This window comes from Trachinotus anak, unplaced genomic scaffold, assembly GCF_046630095.1.
Source record: "Trachinotus anak isolate AG129_WGS33_773 ecotype Australia unplaced genomic scaffold, CSIRO_AGI_Tana_v1 ptg000028l, whole genome shotgun sequence".
NCBI lineage: Eukaryota > Metazoa > Chordata > Actinopteri > Carangiformes > Carangidae > Trachinotus > Trachinotus anak.
This window is the reverse complement of record NW_027273879.1, coordinates 5600082-5620499: the sequence shown is the minus strand read 5'-3', so window position 1 is coordinate 5620499 and position 20418 is coordinate 5600082. Positions and strand designations below refer to the sequence as shown.

Genomic DNA, 20418 nt, shown 5'->3' with positions numbered 1-20418 from the left:
GGCCAGTGAGCAAATTTTGTTGAGCCTTGTGAATCCCTGCAGGATGCCTATGCTATTTTCTGTCTGCTGCTATGTCCACAAAATAAATAAATAAATAAATAAAAACTTGGGGAATAAGACAACATATGAATTTGGTAGACTACTGCGATTAAAAAAAAAAAATTTTATTGTGGAGCGGAGAGCAACACCGTTTTTGACAGGGTGTTTAGTACTTTAATGACCCTGCACATTTTGTTGATGTGTTATTTTTAACTCTGAAATAGGCCATTTGGTTGGATGTACTGAGTACATTGATTAAATTCATGCGTAATTTTTTTTTTTTTTTCCGCATTAGCCAGCTTCATTGCCGCTGCTATTTTTCTGGACACCGCTGGCACATATGGAAGCACTGTCGCTGAAAACTGCCCCCAGGCTCTGTTTGTCCAAATGGGTTGGAGACTGTGTACAGATGCACACACACACACACACACATACACTCGCACAAACATGTACACACACACAAACATTACATCCTGTCATGCCACTTAAATTTCCAATGCACATGCACATGCGCACACACACTCGTAATTTGAACACAGCTCCTTTCTGCCAAATACTTGCAAGAGACAGGCAAGTGCATTCACATATTGCACATGAAAAAAAAAAAAATGGAGCACTGCTCTATCAGAACCTTCCCACTTCTCCCTGTTTTCTCACCCAAATACATCATCACAGAAAAGAGCTCCAGGGGAGTATTGCCGCACATAACATTTTTCCGTCTCCTTGTTCTAACTCAACACGTAGACCCTGACTGCACTGTGAAATCTCTTCTTGCATGTCAAACAGTGTTTTTAGTTTGTTTTTTTCTCTGCATGTGTGAGTGCAGGTGCAGCTGAGAGAGAATTTGACTTGGATGTATGTGTGTGTGTGTGTATGTGTGTTTGTGTGTGCTGTACATAATGTGTATAATGGTCTCACTCTGAGGAATGGCAGCAATGTAACATTCAAACAGTTCCACTGAGCTCTATCGCCAGCGGGCCAAGACATCAGTGGAGGCCGTCATCGGCACCGCACTATATTGCATACTGATTGTTAACTTAACATGGAGAACATATATGGTGGCCCCCATTTATGCTGACAGCGAGACACACACAGAGCTGACAGACGTCTGCACACTCTAAAATATGCGTACAGGAGCAGCACATTTCTGTCATGGATGTTTTTACATAATCTGTAACGGGCACGTAATGATCCACAGATGTTAATCAAATTATGCCACAAGGTATAAAGTCGTTTCTGATAGTTTAAGGTGCAACATTTGTACCAATTCAGTCAGAAGTGAAGGTAACTAAAGTCAGTTAAGGTTGCATATTGATTGTGGCACCCTGGTGACACATGGGAAAAAGCATGCACCAGTCTTTTTTTTATAGGTGCATTGTCCATTTGTTGGTACAACAGGTAGGGGTACAAAAAAGTCTCCTAACCATGAAACTCTGACCCTGTGACAATCTTTTGTGCTCCAAAAATTCAATTCTAATCTCTTTTTTTTCTGAGGTCAGACTGACATAAAGAGAATTATTAAAGCGAAGTCTGAGAGAGAGAATTGAAGGGAGCAAAAGGAGTTTTTGTTGCTGCCTTATTTGCCTTTTCAATGGTCAGTAAAAATCAAACGCAAAAGCAATATGCTTGAGGTCCACAATCTCTCAACTCAGCTCAAGAGTTGTGGTAGGGTAATGACACAGAGAACGGAATGTAAGCGGCCTCTTAACACAGTTTTTTTTTTTTTTTTTAATGAGTCCCTCGATCTCGCAGCGGGAACCCACTCCGTAATTAGCGGCTGACTTTCAGATCCTCTCCTGTCTCTACTCATGCCACACCACGGGATTGGAGAGGACAGGGGAATTCTGATGGAGAGATGGAAAAGGAGAGGCAGAGAATGAGAGAGAATTCCTCTCTGTGGAAATGATGTTGTCCTCCCACGCAAGAGCACTGGGAGACAGTTCTTGGACGAAAGGCTTTGTCTGCTCATTAGATAAGCAGGAAAGCAGCAGGACTCTTGCAAGCTGTCTCTCTCTCTCTCTCTCTCTCTCTCTCTCCCTCTCTCGCTCTCTCTCTCCTGATCCCTCTCAAACACATAACATACACACAAACACTGTATGAGGAAACTAACGGATGTATATACAGGAAGACATTCAGGTGGACGCTACTCAACTCATGCGCATAAAAGCACAAACATCTTTAAATGCTGAATTGGCACATATATAATATATATAAATAGCAAGCACTACCTCAATTTCAAAGAGACAGATTTTCACTAATTCTTCTTCCATTTCCTTCACCTGGAGCCTGAATACCACGTTCACATCAGTATTCAATACGTAGCTTCTTCCCAAATTCTGTCATGTAATCAAGCTCCTTTTCCCCAATGCAGCTATGATCACTGCACGCAGTTCAAAGAATCTGCGGGGCCTAATCCTGTCTAATTTCTTGTGTGTTTTGGTACTCGAGCTGAGGTTGTGCCTTCGCTGCTGCTCAGTGGTAGAATGTAACGTGTAATATGCAATAATCCTTCGTGCTGCCACCACCGAAGCAGTGAGAAAAACGGATTGTGATGGAAATCGTCACCACTGATGTATAATCCCCTCCATAGGTGAGGAAGTCACCTTTTCATAGCGTGCCCCTGTTTTAACTGAAAGGACAGTGGTGGAATATACAGACAAGAGGACATTTAAAGGATTTAATGAGGGGTTTTCATTTAAATGAGACATTTCCATCCATCCGACTAGTCATCCATTTCTGGTGACAGGAACCTATAATGTACAATCTGACAGTTGTTCCAGGAAAGTCCTACTCTGATTGAAGAAGTAGTGAGTTACAAATAAGTTACAAATATAAGTTGATAGTCAGGAATAAAAGTCAGAACAAATATTCAAAGGTCCCATATTTTACACTTTTTCATTGTTTTAGTTGCAGTTTTGGGTATTCAGAACCAAAAACCATCTCACTGTAGTTTTACATTTCCTCTCAGCCTTCTCTATAGGGCTTTAGCAAAAACAGGTTGGTGAGCCAATCAGCAGAGAGGCTCTCTTCTGGCACATATATAAATAGCAAGGCTCTCTTTTGATTGAAAACTGAGTGTTTTCTTAGTGATTGAATAAAAATAAATCTGATTTTAGGTGAACACTCAGAGAAGTCCTGACGGCTTGTTTTAAGGCTCAGATTCTGTAATCAGGCTGTGTGCATTTCTTAGAGGACTGAGTGCTTTGGTACTTTTACAGTATTAATGCAGCACCTAGACCTGCTTTATAATCAAAAGACATGGAAATCTCACTTTGTACAATATGGGGCCTTTGAAATAATAACACAATATATTTTTCCAATAAAAGTTTAGTTTCTTTTCTTTTTGTGGTTTTAACAGTATAAAGCATTCATAATAATAAAGTCCCTAATGTGTGTAGATTGTATACTGATGTGCACGCGCATGCATACTTGCCTGTGTGTGCATGTAGACTTTGTGGTGACGGGGCCTTACCTTGGCCGGGGTCTCCCTGGCAGTTTCTGAGTCTGACCAGCGATGTTTGAGCTGGGAGGAGCTGGGTACACACTCACAGAACGTCTGCATGGGACAAACAGACAGGGCCACCAGTGTTGGCGTTTGTTCAAGTCACATGTGCAATCAAGCATGCAAGCACATGCGCACAAACACACGCATGCATAAATGCACAAATACACACAGAGACACACAGGTTTTTGGATCAGTATTTAAATATCTTAAAGAGGCACAGGGCTGAGCACATTTTAAGATAAATGGTGCTGGTGCTGATAAACTACACCTACCTACACACATAACTGTGCAATTACAGACTGATCTGAATAGGCATCTTTGAATATCAAAGGTATCACTGAATACAGTAGTTTATGACAGGCTCAATGCATCTTCCCAGAGATAGCTTTTCAAATCCTCAGTACACATAGTTTCCTTCGACTCCAAAGAAAAGGAATGAAAAGGGATGTTTCAATGAATGTGAGTGGGTTCTCCATGAGCGTAGAGGAAAGCATTCTCATTTGCTGGGATGTTAAGTGCTTCCGTAGACAGTATGTGCTTGTATGTGCATGTGTCTGGGAGTAGTTCTAGCAGCTGCAGAGATAAAAACAGAGTAATTATGAAAGTGGGGGCTTTCTAACTGCTCCAGGAGAGCACATCATTCCGTGACCTTAAACACTACTGCTCCCACTGTGGAATTGCTCAATTAGCCTGGGACAATAACACCAACACAAAAGCACACACACGTGGGCAAATGTGCACACAAACAACTGCCTACTTAAGAATGGATGCAGCAAACATTAGCAATTAATGTATCAGAATGTGTTCTCTATCCAGGCATATAATCATAAGTGTTTGTGTATGTGAATATGCTCTTTGCACTTGTTATATGACACATATGTTATTTTTTTTTATTACAAGGGGCAGAAAAAAGGATCAAAAGCAAACTCACTTTGGCGGAGGCAAACATTTGTTCGTGTGTTCAGAGATATTTGTTTCTGATTCCAGCAGGTAAGAGTTAGCCCTTTCACCTTTGGGTCATTTATTTCAATATTAATGTCAACAGTATTCAGTTTTTTTTGCTAGTGTGTGGAAATGCACATTTGTGTATAGACGTGTGTCCACACACATGCAGTTGTGCAGCAGAAGTTGTCTTTTGTGTGTAAGTTTTGTCAGTTGTCAGTGGGTGTGAATTGCTGTGTATGCAGCTCACATAGTCATTGTTATGATGGCTGACCAACAGTTCACCCCTTTGCTTTAAGCATTCATTCTCTTCCAATGTGTAAGACAGCAAGTGGAAAAAAAAAGCAGGCAGCAATAGAGAGGAGGGTGAGGGAGGTGGGGGGTGGTGCAGGGGCAGGGGTGGTGGGTGTTTTAGAAGAGGTGTGCTGAATTCTAATGAGCAGCCTTGGGGTCAGCGATAGAAAACTATGTCTGTTCTGCCTAAAACATTGCAGCTGTCTGTGCTCGCGGTACAGAGGAGCTACAGAGCTACCATCACTATATAAACACAGACTCCACAGTGATGTGGCTAAACCAACTAACAAGTCTGCTACACAGTAAAGTAAACTGGAATGAATATTTATGTGTTAAAACCCCACTAATAAAGATAGGTGCCTGCATTTTACACTGTTGCAGAGGTTCACAGCTGTGCGTGTGCTCCAATACAGATTTGGAGCCCAAGTTATACCTGCTTCACTGCAGGAGGACGAAAACACGGCAAAGCACACACCTTCTCGCACACATGAGCGCATGGGCACAGAACAAAGGTTGTGCGTTGCAGCTGCAACCCACTCAGATCGCTGACACACTGCCTTCCCATTACACTGAGCAGCACGTATCAGAGCTTTAGCTTGTTCATCCCCCTGCCTGCTAATGCTCACACTGGGGTTCTTTGCAGCCTGTGCACACGCACCTACACACACACACACACACGTTCACAGTGACACATCAGTATCTGTGGGACTTCTTTTTGGCAGTGGTCCCGGGGTGGGCATGACTGTTTGGCAGTGTTTGTCTAGTCCTAATCTGACTCCACAAGCTCCACCAGCAGAGAGGATTTACTCTTAATAGAATATTTGGGCTTTTTATTGGTTGGACCTTACACACAGAATCCTATCTGATGAGCCATGTCTTAGAAGGCAGGAAGGGCTCAGACTCATCCTGGGTGTGACTGAATGTCTACGTGCTCTCTTTTTGAATGAGCGTACCTATGTGTTTGCATGCGTACATGTGTGGACAGAAATCTTCGAGACAGGAATCCCAGCACTGTCTGAGAATTGGATTGTTTGAATGTGTTGTTCTTGGAATATATTTCCTCACTTTGTCGAATACCTTTATGTGTATGTGTGTGTATGTGTGTAACAGGGACTTTAGCAAGGTGTGTTTAAGCATACTGCTCACTAATCCAATGGAGTGGAAGAGGCTTTGCACATATTCACTTGTGGGCTTACTATTCATTTAACAGGACTTGCAGACTGCTAAATGAGGGGAATGAGACTGACAGCATGTGGAAAAATAGGGAGTTAAAAAAGGGGAACAGGAACAGAATAAAAAGCACAAGGACATCCTGTTAGAGGTGTGAAGGCCCTTACACAGTTCAACAGAGGTTCACACACAAGATTATCTCGCTGGCTGTGTATCATCTGCAGACATTGGTCTGTCTTCTAAAAGCCAGGGGGAGACAGAAGGGTTAACAGTGAGTAAATGAATGAATGGATTAATGAACAGAGCTGTGATATCCCTCCAGAACAAATGCTGAGGATTTACAGCCCGTCATTAGAAATGAGGAAGCTGTTCAGATAAATGCTGAAACATCTTTAAATTCACAGCATGTCAGTGGAAGTTCGATCTTACTGTGGTATTGTATTGGCTGAATGCAATTACAGAGTTCATTTCTAAACCTGTGATGTGCTGTGTATTAAAATAAACTTGGTTTGTTTCTCCTTTGACATACATACATATGTTGAAGTGAAAACACCTTTTTAATAAGGTGCATATGAATGAATCCAATCAAGCTTTAAAGAGCAAATAAGGAATAAGTAAAGTATATCTGTTTAGATGTGAGTATTACTGCAAATGTGCTTTGAAACTGACAGTAAACATCTTATTTTGAGGCTTTTGTTTCTGCTGCTACTGAGCTAATAAATCACAGACTAATGATGCAATGATGATGATGAGGAGAAACAAAACAAGTAGCCTAACTAATATGAGCTATGTGTAAAAATAAAGTAAAACTGTTACTGGCAGTGATGTAGCAATGGATTACAGTAATTTGACTTACTTTTCTCAGTAATATAAGGGATTACAATTTGTAATCCAGTAATTACATTAGTTATTAATCCCAGTTTTGTAGGAAATATGATTACTGGCTCAATTATGTTCAAAAGCAATGTTTTTTGGAATGAATGAAATGCTACATTTATTAATGGCAGCCAAGTCACCAAGATCAGAGTGGATCACACCACAGACCAGGCTTTGCATGCAGAGTCATGCCTTTGGTTATAGGCTTAGGCAGGCAACAAAAGCCCTTTGGTTAAGGTTAGGGAAATACTGTGGTTCTGGTTAAATGTAAATAAACTGATATGTCCCATAGAAGCATACCAGCAGCAAGTGTACCAGGGCTTTGTTAACATGCATAATACACGTGATTGTGGCAGTGGAACGGTCATGATTTGGTAAGGTTTAGGTGCAAAAACTTTTTGGTTAGGTTAAAATAAGTACTTCCTTAAGGTTAGAGGACCTTTATCGTGGTTACAATAATAAACACACAGTTAAGGTTGTTCAACAGTCATAGTTAAAAGAAACCATGATAATTATTGGTTTCAAGCAGGAAACAAACAGCGGTCATGCTGTACTCGCAATGTGTCCTCTAGACTGGTAGGTAAACAGCTGTTAATGCTAATGTTGGCTTTCAAGCGATAGCAAAACTTAAAAGCTCCTTTAACTTCTCATGATCTAATATATAACCCATGATGCAAAGTAATTAAAGAGCTATTTAGTTCCTATTCATTAGAAGTTAGTTCCTTATGTGTTTCCTCTAAGATAATTGAAATGTTTTCTACCTTATTATAAAAAGGTTCTGTTTAACCAATTAGCCAAGTTTTGCAGTACATGGTTAAGTGTGGATTTTAGGTGCTGGACAACACAACAACATTTATTTATAATGCTGGGATCACAGATTTATGTGACCTCTTACACCACTTCTGTAATTCACCCTACTGAATATATTTCCAAGACTTAAAGAGCTGAAAACTTTAATTTACAATAAATATAGTTTGAAAAAAATGACTGCCCAATAGATCACAACAGGACCATGCAGTTTAGACAAAGTAATATCATAACCTTCACCACCTCCTCCATAAAACAATTCAAACAACAGTGGCAAACAGAAGAATGTTGCACAGACTGCTGAATATGATGAGAGAGGTGTTTACTTTGCCAGCATCTATACTCTGTTCTGCAGAGCACAGACATTTGAGTCTGGAAATTTTAGAGGACACTGCCATTGTGGATGTGATGGGCAGCACAGCAGCTTTTACAGACTTCAAAGGGACCATTTCCCGCACAGCTGATGGCTGATGACAGTGTTGGACACTTTATTTTGGATTACTTGGCCACTGGCACACAAATAATGGTTATAGAGTGGAGCAGGAGAGACACTACTGTGATGTGCTCACCATACCAAGTACATGAGGTAATATAAGACCAACAATGGCAGATCTATCAGTGGTCTATTTTTCATCCCTTCGTCCAAATTCTACTTTTCATTTGCTTATTGGTTAAACAGAGGGAATAACTGAGGAATATCTGTTCATTTGTGTTTTTATGAGGCTGTTTTTTTTTCTATTTCTACGTTCAGAGGATTTCTTCTCCTTTACTGATTGGTTGCAACTGCTCTGAGATTAGCTCTTTCAGAGGTGTAAATAAAGTATCTTTCAGCACACCTTATCAAGACTGCCCTCTGGCCAAAACAAACACATCTAAACATGCCACAGTTTGAACAGGCAGAGGGTTACCATACTGAAATTGGGAGAGAAAAGCATGAAGCGAGTTGATATTTGCTAACCTAAAGGGAACTAGTGTTTTGAATACAGGATACTGGATTTATGTTTAACAATATAAAAACCTGCAGGAGGAGACCTGCGGGAGGTTTTGTATTTATATTATGTCCAAAGCAAAAAACATCTCAAGGATTGTTTTTTCTCACATTTGTTTAGCAGGTCTGTGTGAATCTGACTGCCTTCTGTGTGCAGATGTGTCCTCGAGTGAGTTCATAAACCGTCAGATTCACCAAACACAATCAACTGCATCAGCTAAAATGTGCGCATGCAAACAATGAGAGAAATGCTCTTCACCTTCAAAATAAGACAGCGTGCAGAGAAAGAGGAGGGACGAGGGGGCCTGCGGGAGACCGAGGGAGATGAGTTCAATCCTAAGAGACAAATCACCCGCTCTACCCTCCACTGCTTGTCCTTGGAGCTCACACTGCAATCGGCCACACACAGAGAGTGAGTCTGTCACCCAGTGTCCCTGAGACGCGCGCACGCACTGGAATGCAAAAACATATCACCGCGGCGGCGATTACAAAGCACACAATCACTGTGAGGTCAGACCGGCTGCTTTGTGAGCGTGAAGTGAAACAGTAAGATTGAAAGAGGGCTTTCAATTTTGTATGGGTGTTATGGCTTATATTGTTACCTCTCCTCTCTCAGGACACACATGATTTGAGATTGCTCTGGCTTATGTTCCCTTATGTAATAATGTTAATTTATTATGGACTAAATATGAAAGGGCTCCAAATGTGTAGACATTTAAAAATCTCAGCCACGCTGCCATCTACATATTTTTGTTAATTGTTACTGTTCAAGAATATCAAGGTGATCTGTCAATTCTGTGAGAATGGGTGGGTGGAGGGATTCACCCGTCAGGAGGACAGGTGAGGAGAATGGCTATTGGAGGTTACTTAATATTATTATTACCTAATACTGGGTGTGTGCTATGAAAATCCTTTTGTTTGAGACCATACTGCCAGAGTTGGTGGAAACAATTTTCCTCAGTTTGAGATTAGTTGTTTACTTACAATGAATGTTAATTTATGATTGTATTTGACCTGAGATATTGTGAGTACGGCAAACTGTTTCAATTTAGAATCAGAAGTTGTTATATAGGTTTGCATCTTTGTATTTAACTATGTTTCCTGTTAACAGGATAAGCAGAACCCAGGTGAAGGATGACAGATTCCTTTTTACCTTGGAGCATTAATTATGTAAGATGCCTTAGGTACCTTTTCTTTATTATTTTCTTTCTTTTTGGTTTAAGGACTGTTGGATCTATGTGTTTTAATGTGCACACAAGCTAGAGGCAGATGGCTGCCCACCCTGAGCCCGGTTCTGCCCGAGATTTCTGCCTCTTAAAGGAAGTTTCTCCTTGCCACTGTTGCTGAGTGCTTCCTCTGGGTGGGAATTGTTGGGTCTCTTTCTTATAGTTTAAAAGAAGGTCTGGACCTCCTCCACTTGGAAAGTTCCTTGAGATAACTTATGTTGAGATTTGGCACGAAATAAATGAAGTCTGACTTGACTTGACTTGAGGCTCCATGGTCCAGTTATGTTAAAAAAGATATAGTCTCTTTACAGTTACAGCTTCTTTTTTTCCATTTTCTTTAATGGCCTTTTCCTCCACTGCTTGTCCTGCGATCCCCAGCCATCTGAAGATGGAGGATCAGTCATTAACCATATTAGTTTCTTTTTCCTCTCATCTTCTTGTGGTGTTTTCTTGTCCTCTTATAGAGCCTGGGCTAAATCAGGAACTGTTGCTGCTGAGGGCTGTCTGAGGCCCACTGAGACATTGAATGTGATATTGGGCCATACAAATAAACTTGACTTGTCTTGACTTGAAATTAAACTTTCATGCGTAAGATGCAGGCCAAGTAAGGAGGATTTGAGTATGACTGCATAAAATGCCAAAAACAGAAACTTCACGCACATCAGCACACACACATACAGCAGACATCCAGACGGGATTTGTTCTAATAAGGGCTTATAAATGCAAAGAGAAGCACTTCTGTGATAGTAAAAACATTCTTACTGCATTGCGAGACTCCTTAAGAACACAATGCCCCTGTCGCTGATGCTGCTTCAATGCACACTAACAGAAATCTTTGTTAAAGGAACATCATAGTCATTCGTACATGAAATAGAAAGGAGGTAATTATGATGCTATTTGCTTTACCTTTGTCAGGAATAATCAGAAAGATTCTCATCACATCTTAACTTCACAGGCTTATATCTATCCCTACCTCCTTTCTAGCCCCCACTTAAATTTCTCCTTTTGAAACTGCGGGCCACTTACAGCCCTGATTGCGGTTGCAAGCACGGTTAAGTGCACCAGCGCAATCATGAACAAGCACAAGATCCACGCAGACCTAGACACACAAACGCATTCGCACACCTTTTCACGCTGCACACACAGACACGCTATTAAAAGACAAGATGGATCTCCACCCTACAGCAATACTATTTTAATAGCAGTGTGATAAGAAGGCACACACTCCTTAATGTGTACATTTGCATACATCGCTGTGTGCACACCATACGGGCGCTCATAAATAATGCATGCATGTTATGGATACTGGTGTCTACACTTCATGGTACAGCTACCTTGCAAAAATGACTTATGGTTGTAGCACAAGTAGCACATCATGGCAGCCTTAGGTATGTGTGTGTGTGTGCAAGCGTGCGTCTCTCTCTCTCTCTCTCTCTCTCTCTCTCTCTCTCTCTCTCTCTCTTTTGTGTCCATCGATCTCTTTGTGTACATCTCTGTCTGTGACTGTATGCAGGGGATACCCTACACCTCGGTAGTTTGACCTTGGTAGAGAGGTCCGATTTTGATGTCGTTGGTGCGAGACGAATGTGATGTTTGCTCCTTTACTCACACTCTTGGTGGATATGTGTGTGCATGTGTGGGTGTGAGTTTGAGGGTGCGTGCCATACTTCATTTATATGAAAAACTGCATGCGTTAGCATCGGTGTGTGTGTGCGTGCACGTGCGTGGCACTGCGTGACCAAAGACTGTGTTGGCTGAGTGCTATTGGGTGGTAAGTGCTGTGTGTTCGCTCTCTCCCTGAGGGGAGGTTGTGCTGTAGTGGATGCTGGTCTTCTGAGGTCATGGGTTTCTATATAAACTCAACTTACTGAAGTTGTGTTATCACAAACAAACAAACAAACAAACAAACAAACAAAACAGTTCCCTTCACATATGGAGTGCAATATCTCACCTCTCTATGCTTTCTAAGCTGACCTATCTGCTCTATCCTTAAAAGTGACTGTGACGGTTACATTTCTGACTGAAGTCTAGTTAGCAGCTATGAAGCTACCCAGCATGCTAACAGTGTAGTGCTATGACTGTAGTGGCACTACTCGTAAATACAAAAGCAATTTTCTCAAAAGGGTCTTCAGTGTAATGGAAGCATTCTACATCTCTGCATCTCTGTGCAAAATAACCCTTCCCTCCCGATGGTGAATGAGTGCAGTGCATACTCTAAAATGGGCGTATTGTGCGCATCATGAAGGGGCCTCTCGATGCAAAGTGTTGGGGGTTTTGATCACAGCTTTTTCAAGAGGCCAAATCAGCAACATGGAAATGTTTAATGAAGCTGTGTAATTTGTTGAGAATGAGATAGCTTCAGTCTAAGTGTGAGTAAATGCTTTGAAATTATGAAAGAAAGGACAGATGAATGTAAAAGAGCAGTAATACCACAACTGCAATAAATAATAATTTCTGCAAGCAACTACACGCTGCTTTCCATTTCATGAGGAAAGCTATGGAAAGTCGACTTAGTGGAAACTATTAAAGTCAAAAAGAGTGTGAACTTGGCAGAACCAGGCGGATACACTTATTAGATGCAGGTTTGATGGAGAATTTCCTTTCTTTTCTTTGTTTCTTTACATAAAAGCTGTTAATAATCCGACCCTCATATTTCAAGATTCTCAACCAAGCTTTTCACAAACAACATGAAGACTCATGTACCTGCCAAATTAGGTGTCATCCTGACCTGTGGTTCATAAAATGAACCCCCCTCCCCCTTTTTCATGCAGTTGCTCAGAAACACTACATAGTACATTTAATGAGTCCTCTTGGGAAAAATCTGATCAAATTAGACACGTGCAAGCTTCACGCTTCCTCAGTGTTGGTTAAAGCAATGTTGTAATCTGATGTGTAACTTTATCCAGATATTATGCAGCAAGTTAACACTTCATACACCAGCATTCTTAAATGTTACGCAACTAGAAGAGCCACACATCTTGAAAAGCTGTGATGTTAACAGTTGCTGAAGGCGCAGTTAAAGCAGCCCAAATTGTAACCTAGCATAGCTGGTGTAATACAAGAGCAGTGTGGGACAGAGACGTAAAATGGAGGTGCACTTTATTCTGAAAAGCTACAACCTGAAGTTAACAGTCTGAATCCTTGGGAGTCAGGAGCTGGCAAACATGAGAGCAGAAGCGGTGGCTTGCTCTGTGGCTGTTTGTAAAAAAAAAAAAAAAAAAAAAAACCTGCTAAAACTGTCATTTTTTTCCACGAATGCAGTAAGGCAATGTCAAAGAAAATGTAATCCAAATGAACACTCTGAAGGAGGCGAGGACTAAATCAAAGTAGAGTTACTGCATAAATAGACCAGATGAGTGTGGTTAGCAGGTGCTAAACATCAGTCACGCTCTGGATGTAACAGACAAGCTATTCACCATGTTTACCCAAACGGAACAATATAATTACTCACAACCAGTCCATTTCTGACAGGTTTTTCATACTAACTTCCCACAATGTGTAGGATAATAAATTCCAGGGTAAAAATAAGAATATATTCTCTCTTTTTTTCAGCATCAGCATCATTTAGCTGAGCAGCTTAGCTTAATGTGAGTTCCTGTGGAGATTACACAGTCAGCTGAGTAATGTTGCAAAAAGGAAATCAGTCCGCTATCAAACTTTTCACAGCGCACAACTGTAGTAATTTAATTTTTTTTAATTAAAAAATTAATTAATAAACACGTCGCCACAAAACACACACGGATCCATACGCTCTGCATACCCCACATTTGTCACAGAGCAACTGTAAGTGATAACGGCAACCATGTTTATATGGTGGGTCCATTCTGAAAATGTGGAAACTTTAAAACGAAAGACACACAAGAACTTAATTAATGCAGTCCTCTGCTGGCAATTCCTCTGGAGTTACCAGATTAAACCACTTCATTAGTGTCTAGAGAGACAACAGACGAGAGATGAGAAAGGCAGAGCTCGGAGAGGGAGGACTGGGGAGACAGAGGGAGAGTAAAAGCCTGCTTTGTTAGTGCGCGAAAGAGACGCTTTCAAGGCAGTAATTATGACGCAGAAAGAATTTAATTATTTTCCCAGAATGCCAGAGGGCTCCCAGTGTCTCCTAATAGTGATGGGTGACAATCTAATACACCACAGATATAAGTAGTGCATGGGGCTTAATTGGTGTTTTAAACTTAAGTGGCTTGTCTGAACACATCCAGGCTCTTCCTAAATGTGCCAGCGGTGTCTGCAACCTATGATCCTGCCTGGCAGGATGTGACAAATTTGAGAAAAGCGGTGAAAAGCGGTGTCACTGTGAATTTCGCACAATGTGACAGCTTGCAGTAATAAGCCTGAGGTATCGTGAGTGTTTTAAAAAACTGCTTAAGCCACTGTCACGTTTCGCACTTCCCTAAGGGGTCCTCGAACTATTTCATACCAAATCCACAATTAGATGGAGAGACTCCATCTGAATAAAGATTTCCACGGGTGACTTGAGGATGTTTTGTTGCAGACTGCTCCATGTGCCTACGCGAAGAAAATTAGTAAATAGTAAGACAAAGCAGAAGAAGCAGCAATCACAGCTGTTGTACTTGATATTACTCGGACGAATAACATTTCTCTATTAATTTTGAAAGTTGGTAAAGGCATTTCTGATTTACAGGTCGGTAAACAGCATAGCAGGGTATCTCAATCCAAATGACTTTCTCACATGAGCCACAGTGACAGAATAACTGATCCACTATAATGGATAAACCACTTTGCACCTTGTTGCTGCTTTTCTCAGGGTACTAGTGTGAACATGGCTTTATGGGAAATGAGCCATTCTCTGTATAACTCCTGTGGGAGAACTGCAGTGATGAGTTAAAATGTCTGGACTCCTAATGGAAGGGTTGGTCGTGAGAACAAACCACAAAAGTTTTTCTTTTTTTTTTCTCCCTGAGCCTCTGTCAGTTCACATTTGCGCACTCTCCTCACACAGTCATTTCCTTTCCTTGCTACTCAGCCAAAAGAAAGTCGATTCAAGAAGCTTGGTATTCTGATTGAAATCATAAATCTATTTTATTCATTTCCAGATTTTCATTTTGTAAGATCTGTTATTGGGGAAAAAAAGGCTTTTGAAGGCTGAGTATGCACAGCATGCAATGACATTTAGAGGAAGCCACCGCAACAAAGTGATGTAGCTGGTAGCATCAGATCTCTGCTAAGAAGCCGAGAGAAGCTGTGTGACTGCAGTTCATGTGACAGATGTGATAAGCAAGCTGCACTTTATTCTAATAAACAGTGTTCGTCACCACCCCAATACTCTGATCAGCATTTGACCTGTGACCCAGCTCACAGCCAACTTCTAATTGTGACAAGGCACATATGGCAGATAATTATTCTGAATAATCTGTTGCCATGGTGATGGCTGACCCTGATGGCCATTGATGCACCCTCCTCATGTCCAGCTCTGTGGTTGGAGGCGGTTTCGCCTCTTTGCCCTCTTAAAGTGCTGGGGATTAGAGATGTACATTATCACTTTAATCTCCTCTTTAACCCCTTCAATCAGCCTCGCAGCCCCCGCAGAGAGTGGGCGGCATCCGCCACCCTGCTGAGCTGCATATGGCCACGGACAGACGTATGTTTTCCTGCTTGTGTATTTTATGAAAGCCTAATATAAAAATAAGATTTCATTCTCTCGCGCGCAAGTGCTGTCCTACCTCAGTAATCCACTTCAATCCTCCTCTCCATCAGCCCCCTTTTGGTGTCTCTAAGTGTACGTCCATGATATGAGTACGCCAAGCTACTACTGAGCTCTTACTTACTTTCTCCCGCTCTGGCAGTCATCTTTTCCAAAACGGATAAAACAAGCTTTTCACTCTAGAGATGTATAAAATAGGAAACAATATTTACTGGTGAGGCATCCCTCCAGATATCCCCCCTGAGCTGTGTGAGCATGAAATATGAAATTGCTCTGAATCATAATTGAGTGGCAACGGCAAGATAATTTGTTTTGAGTTTTAAAAAAAAACGTAGAGATTGAAAGTGACTGAAATCAGTAACAACAGTCAAAAAGCCATTACAAAATGCATTACATACAAATTACCATTTTAATGTGGTAATAATTTTGTTTAGAAAACAGCTGACATTTTTAAATAGATGCCGCATCTCAACAGTGATACTCATGAATCAGGGGCACATTTGAAAAATGCCCAGCGTTGAGTCAAGTCAAAGTTTTAAGTAGATTATAATACGAAGGTGACTCACACATTTTGTAAAACAAATAATCTTTGCAGAAGTATCAACACACAAGATGGGAAAGTTAAAAAGCAAACATGCAGTGTTGCAGTTGTCTGTAAGTTTGCCAGGTTGCTTTACTGATAGTGTCTGGTGGGAAACTAAGCCAACACCATCTCTGTGACCCCTGACCCATCGCGCTACGAGCTGACAGCAGCTGTCATGCCCAACACACTGGAAAACCGCAGCCCACAGCAAACACACCACAGCCCTCTAAAATATAAAATACATTATCATCATTTTCTCAACCAGGCCAGCCGATGACAGACAGGGCGTTGACCCAGAGGTGAGTGTTGGCCTATCAAAACAAAGGTCAGCGGACCATAGATCCCTCCTCTTCGCCTGCTCCTCCCCCTCACCTTTCATCCTAACCCTGTCATCATCCCATCATCCGTCTCTCCTTACATCTACTCCCCCTGACCACCCTGCCCCACAGTGCTAAAGAGTTTCTCTCTTCATCTTTAACACATTTACAATAAATCAGTGTGAGCTGAGGGGCTGTAGAAAGAGTGTGAGTCTGATTGATTTCTTATGTTAGCACATTATGGAAGCCTGTGAGGAGCCAGCCAGATTCCATTCCCCACAGTGAGAGAGGCTGAGAGAGAGAGAGCATAAGTTTAACATGCGGGGAGGATTAAAGAAAGACACAGTATGAACCAAAACAAGCGAAAGAACAGTTTGTCAGTGATTATGTGACATTTATTGTTCCTGTCTAGTCACAAATTCAATCTTGTTGTAAAAATCTGAGACATCCCCAGTTTTATTTTTCACTTTTCTCTGTATGTTTCTGTGAGCCCTACATCTCTCCACTCTGGACTTACGACTTGTTTTTTTTCTTTCTTTTTTCAAATAAGTTCTCTCACACTCTCTGTAGTCCATTCCCATCTCTTTCAAACTTCATCTATTAGTCATTGCATCCGTAAGGAAGATTTGACTAAAGGTGGCAGACAAATGGCTGAGACACTGTACAGTGCTGACAGGCTCTATGAGAGCTTTTACAACAGACTATCTCAGACTGGAACTACAAGTACACCATTATCTGGCAACTTTGCCAGGAAATGTCCATTTAGGACTTCCAATGCAAAATAAAGATGAAAGTGAGGCATAACCTTTCAAGCTATGGTTTGTGTATATTCATTTTACATAATGTCTGACCAGCCAAAACAGATTCAAAAATCACAAGAATGCAGAGACGGGTGATAGCAGCATGAATTAATGCTAGCGATAAATGGGAATTCCCACTGACATAGCCTGCTATGATTTATTAATCTTCCCGTGATTGAGGTTAAACTGTATTTATGATGACATCCATAAATTGTAACACTGAGATTATTACTATAATACTGCCATGCTACTGACAACCTTTTCTCCCCCTCTGTGGAACAAAACTGGGTAAACTGTTGGTCTGAGAGCCATTAATTCTGTCCATCATCCTCCAACCTTGCTTATAATGGCCATGTACACAATTTTGTATGTGTATTTATATTAAAAATTCATCATTTTGTATAGTTTTTATATAGCATATTTTAGCCCATTTCATGGAATTTATGCATTTCTAGACTGCTCAAGTTTTAATCTGATACCTTGAACAAGTACTGTATCAGCAAACAGGAAATACTGGAACTAGACAGACTGTCTCAGTTTTCTAAAATGATAGACACTCTTGCTTTTACTTTCACCCCCTCAATGGATTAATTTGTAAGTTTTGCTATTGCTACATAGCCAACATTAGCATTAACAGCTGTCTACTTACCAGTCTTGAAGGAATGTTGCAAGTTCGGCATCAAACTTCATTCCTTTACTCACCAACAGCTGACTTCAGCGGTGGAAAGCAACGTCAATGCTCACTCGTGTTTTGCATCTATATTTATCACTTCTTTTCTTCTGCTGAAGTTAACATGCTCATCATCTAGCTTCAGTCCAGCTGGACTGTTGCATCATTTTCCGATACAGAGTCACTGTAGCACTCTGAGGAAGTAGCGCTGCTCAGAGTACATATTGTCCGATAAATGCAACCATGGCTGAAGCTCTTGGCAACAATGGTAAATAAACAGCTGTTAATACTAACATTGGCTATGTAGCAAGAGCAAAACAAATAGCTCATTTAAGATACTGCCTAGGATGGAGATCTTAGACAGAATTCTTGGGATTGAGATATTTATAAAAGAGTGCACAAAGCTGGCCACCTAGTCTTCAAATATTGTCAATTCTTTCTAAAGGTTATAGAGATTTGAGAGATTGAGAGATTTGAGCCTCTGTTTTTGACCATTTGTAATGTATTGTGTTGTATGGTATTGCAGATCCAATTACAGCACAAGTGACTGAACACTGCAGTGTCTGGGCAGTTAATTAACATTAAAGGTCTGACAGCTATTCTCACTGTTGTCTATATGGATGTGGTATTAGAATGAATAATGTTGCCACTGTGTCCACCACCTGCATCAACTTCGAGCTAAGTCAGACAAAATGTCATTAAGGAAATCTGCGTTGGTATCCCATTAAAGAAACTGCAAACCCATTTACAGTCTGAAATCTCAGCCTCAGCTGTACTTTGTGTTGAGTGCTAATTAGCAAATGTTGGTATGCTAACACACTTAACTTAGTGAACACAATAAACAGTATATGCACAAAGCACTAGCATTAGGATTGACATAGTACACAGCATTAGGAAGATTAGAGAATAGCACTTAGTAATATATTCATTTACAGCTACAGATGTGAAATACATCTATTAAGTTAAACTGTTGCCTCTATATTTTACAGTGCATCCTCCTCCAATACTTTTTGTGCAACAGACATTTTCAACTATCTCTCCCACACTTCAGATGTGTATGTTTTATTGTGGTTGCCTCTTCTGTAATGTATTACATTAACTGAAGAGTATGTGTCTGGGTTTTTTTTTTTATGTATCTGTGTGCGCAGAAGTGTCTGTGTGCGCGTGAGTGTTTGTTTCTCTGAGGAATATGTCCTGTTCTCCAAGCTGCCAAGTTCCACAACATCAGCAGAAACTACTGGTCCGCAGTACTCTACATTTCCATATCCAATCTCATTCAGACTCAGGTATTGCAGAGAGGTGCAGAATTTCACCAGAGGAAACAAGACAAACCAAATATAGTAAATATGCGCTTGTGCAGCCATAAGAGAGGCTCAGAAGCTGCACTGAAATGAGATGCAAGTTAAAATGTGCAGAAAACATAATGTTTTCTTTCTCTGCTAATGAAAAACACAAGCCAGATGGTGTACGACTGAGCCACTTCCAACAGTTTTGATAAGCTGGACATTTTTTTTTTCTTTAAATGGGTCAAGAACAATAAAATGTTTCTTCCAAAGATATAATAAATTCCAGCTATGTGAGCTAGGGAGGGGATTTTTTTTTTTTCACCATCAATCCCTCTCCCACATTTTTTTGATTGATTTGATGTTTGAATCATTTAAAGGGAGGGTTTTGGAATAACAACAAGCCATGGGAGTGAGCCCTACAATCCCTCATTTATTCAAATGTGCCACTTTCCCCCAGCACATCTGAATAATGGCACACAGTCTGCCAGATTGAATTTTTGATGATGAATAAATAATGGATGTTGGTGGATAAGTCTGTTAATATATTAGCCATGAGTTTGTCATAACTGTTTAATAGGATAGCTGCAATAAATACATCTCTGCATCTCTTTGTGCTTCCCTCTCTGTCTAGTTTTGGAGATTTTTTCATGCATCATTATTTTTTTAATCTCTCTCCTAAAACTGTCCTCACTCCTAAGGCTTTTCTCATTGTGTCACCTAACTTCTTTCATTACGTTTTCTTCTCTGTCTGCTGATCACAAAAAAATCATTTCAGTTTCAGGTGAGTGAACATGGTATCAGGTCATACTGAAAATATGTTTCATAACTTTAGAGAGTTAGACTTTTGGTGTGGGGTATCTATTCACCTTTCATGTTCAGCCATTGGGTTCTTCATCCAGTCACTGGGTTCTTCTGGCACATTTCACTGGTCGAGAATATTTCTTGTTAGGGGCAGCGTGGACTCCTCAGCCTCCGTCCTTTTAGTCAATTAATGTTGTTGTTAACCTTCAGACACCTGATGTTGCCCGGCCCATAATCATGCTATAATGCTTCCTCTGTTAGCTTAAGCAAGTCATTAGCAGGTAAATATATGAAGCCTGTTTTCAGCTGAAATTACTCCATTTGGCTGAGAGGAGAACCAATAATGTGAATTTGGAGACACTTGCAGGTATGAGATAGTTAGAGAGCGACGCAGCTCAATCACAGGCGCCTTAACACCTAAATAAAAAGGCCCTCTGTAC

The 20418-nt window shown here is 40.8% G+C and overlaps 1 protein-coding gene across 5 annotated transcripts in view; it reads right to left on the bottom strand.

Annotated features, from left to right (window-relative positions):
- The window catches only part of fibcd1b (fibrinogen C domain containing 1b), a 108004-nt gene that overhangs the window by 65597 nt on the left and 21989 nt on the right, over window positions 1–20418 (bottom strand). For 2 of the 5 annotated variants that reach the window (XM_071466320.1, XM_071466318.1), the window contains exon 2: window positions 3512–3595. The exons of 2 other annotated variants lie outside the window; for them this stretch is intronic. Coding sequence is in view for 1 of the 3 variants with exons in the window: in XM_071466318.1 (XP_071322419.1) it covers window positions 3512–3595 (84 nt within the window). In the remaining 2 variants the exon portion in view is untranslated. Of the gene's footprint in view, window positions 1–3511; window positions 3596–15645; window positions 15845–20418 lie in introns of those variants that run through there. One more of the 5 variants, XM_071466321.1, reaches the window with a different exon arrangement.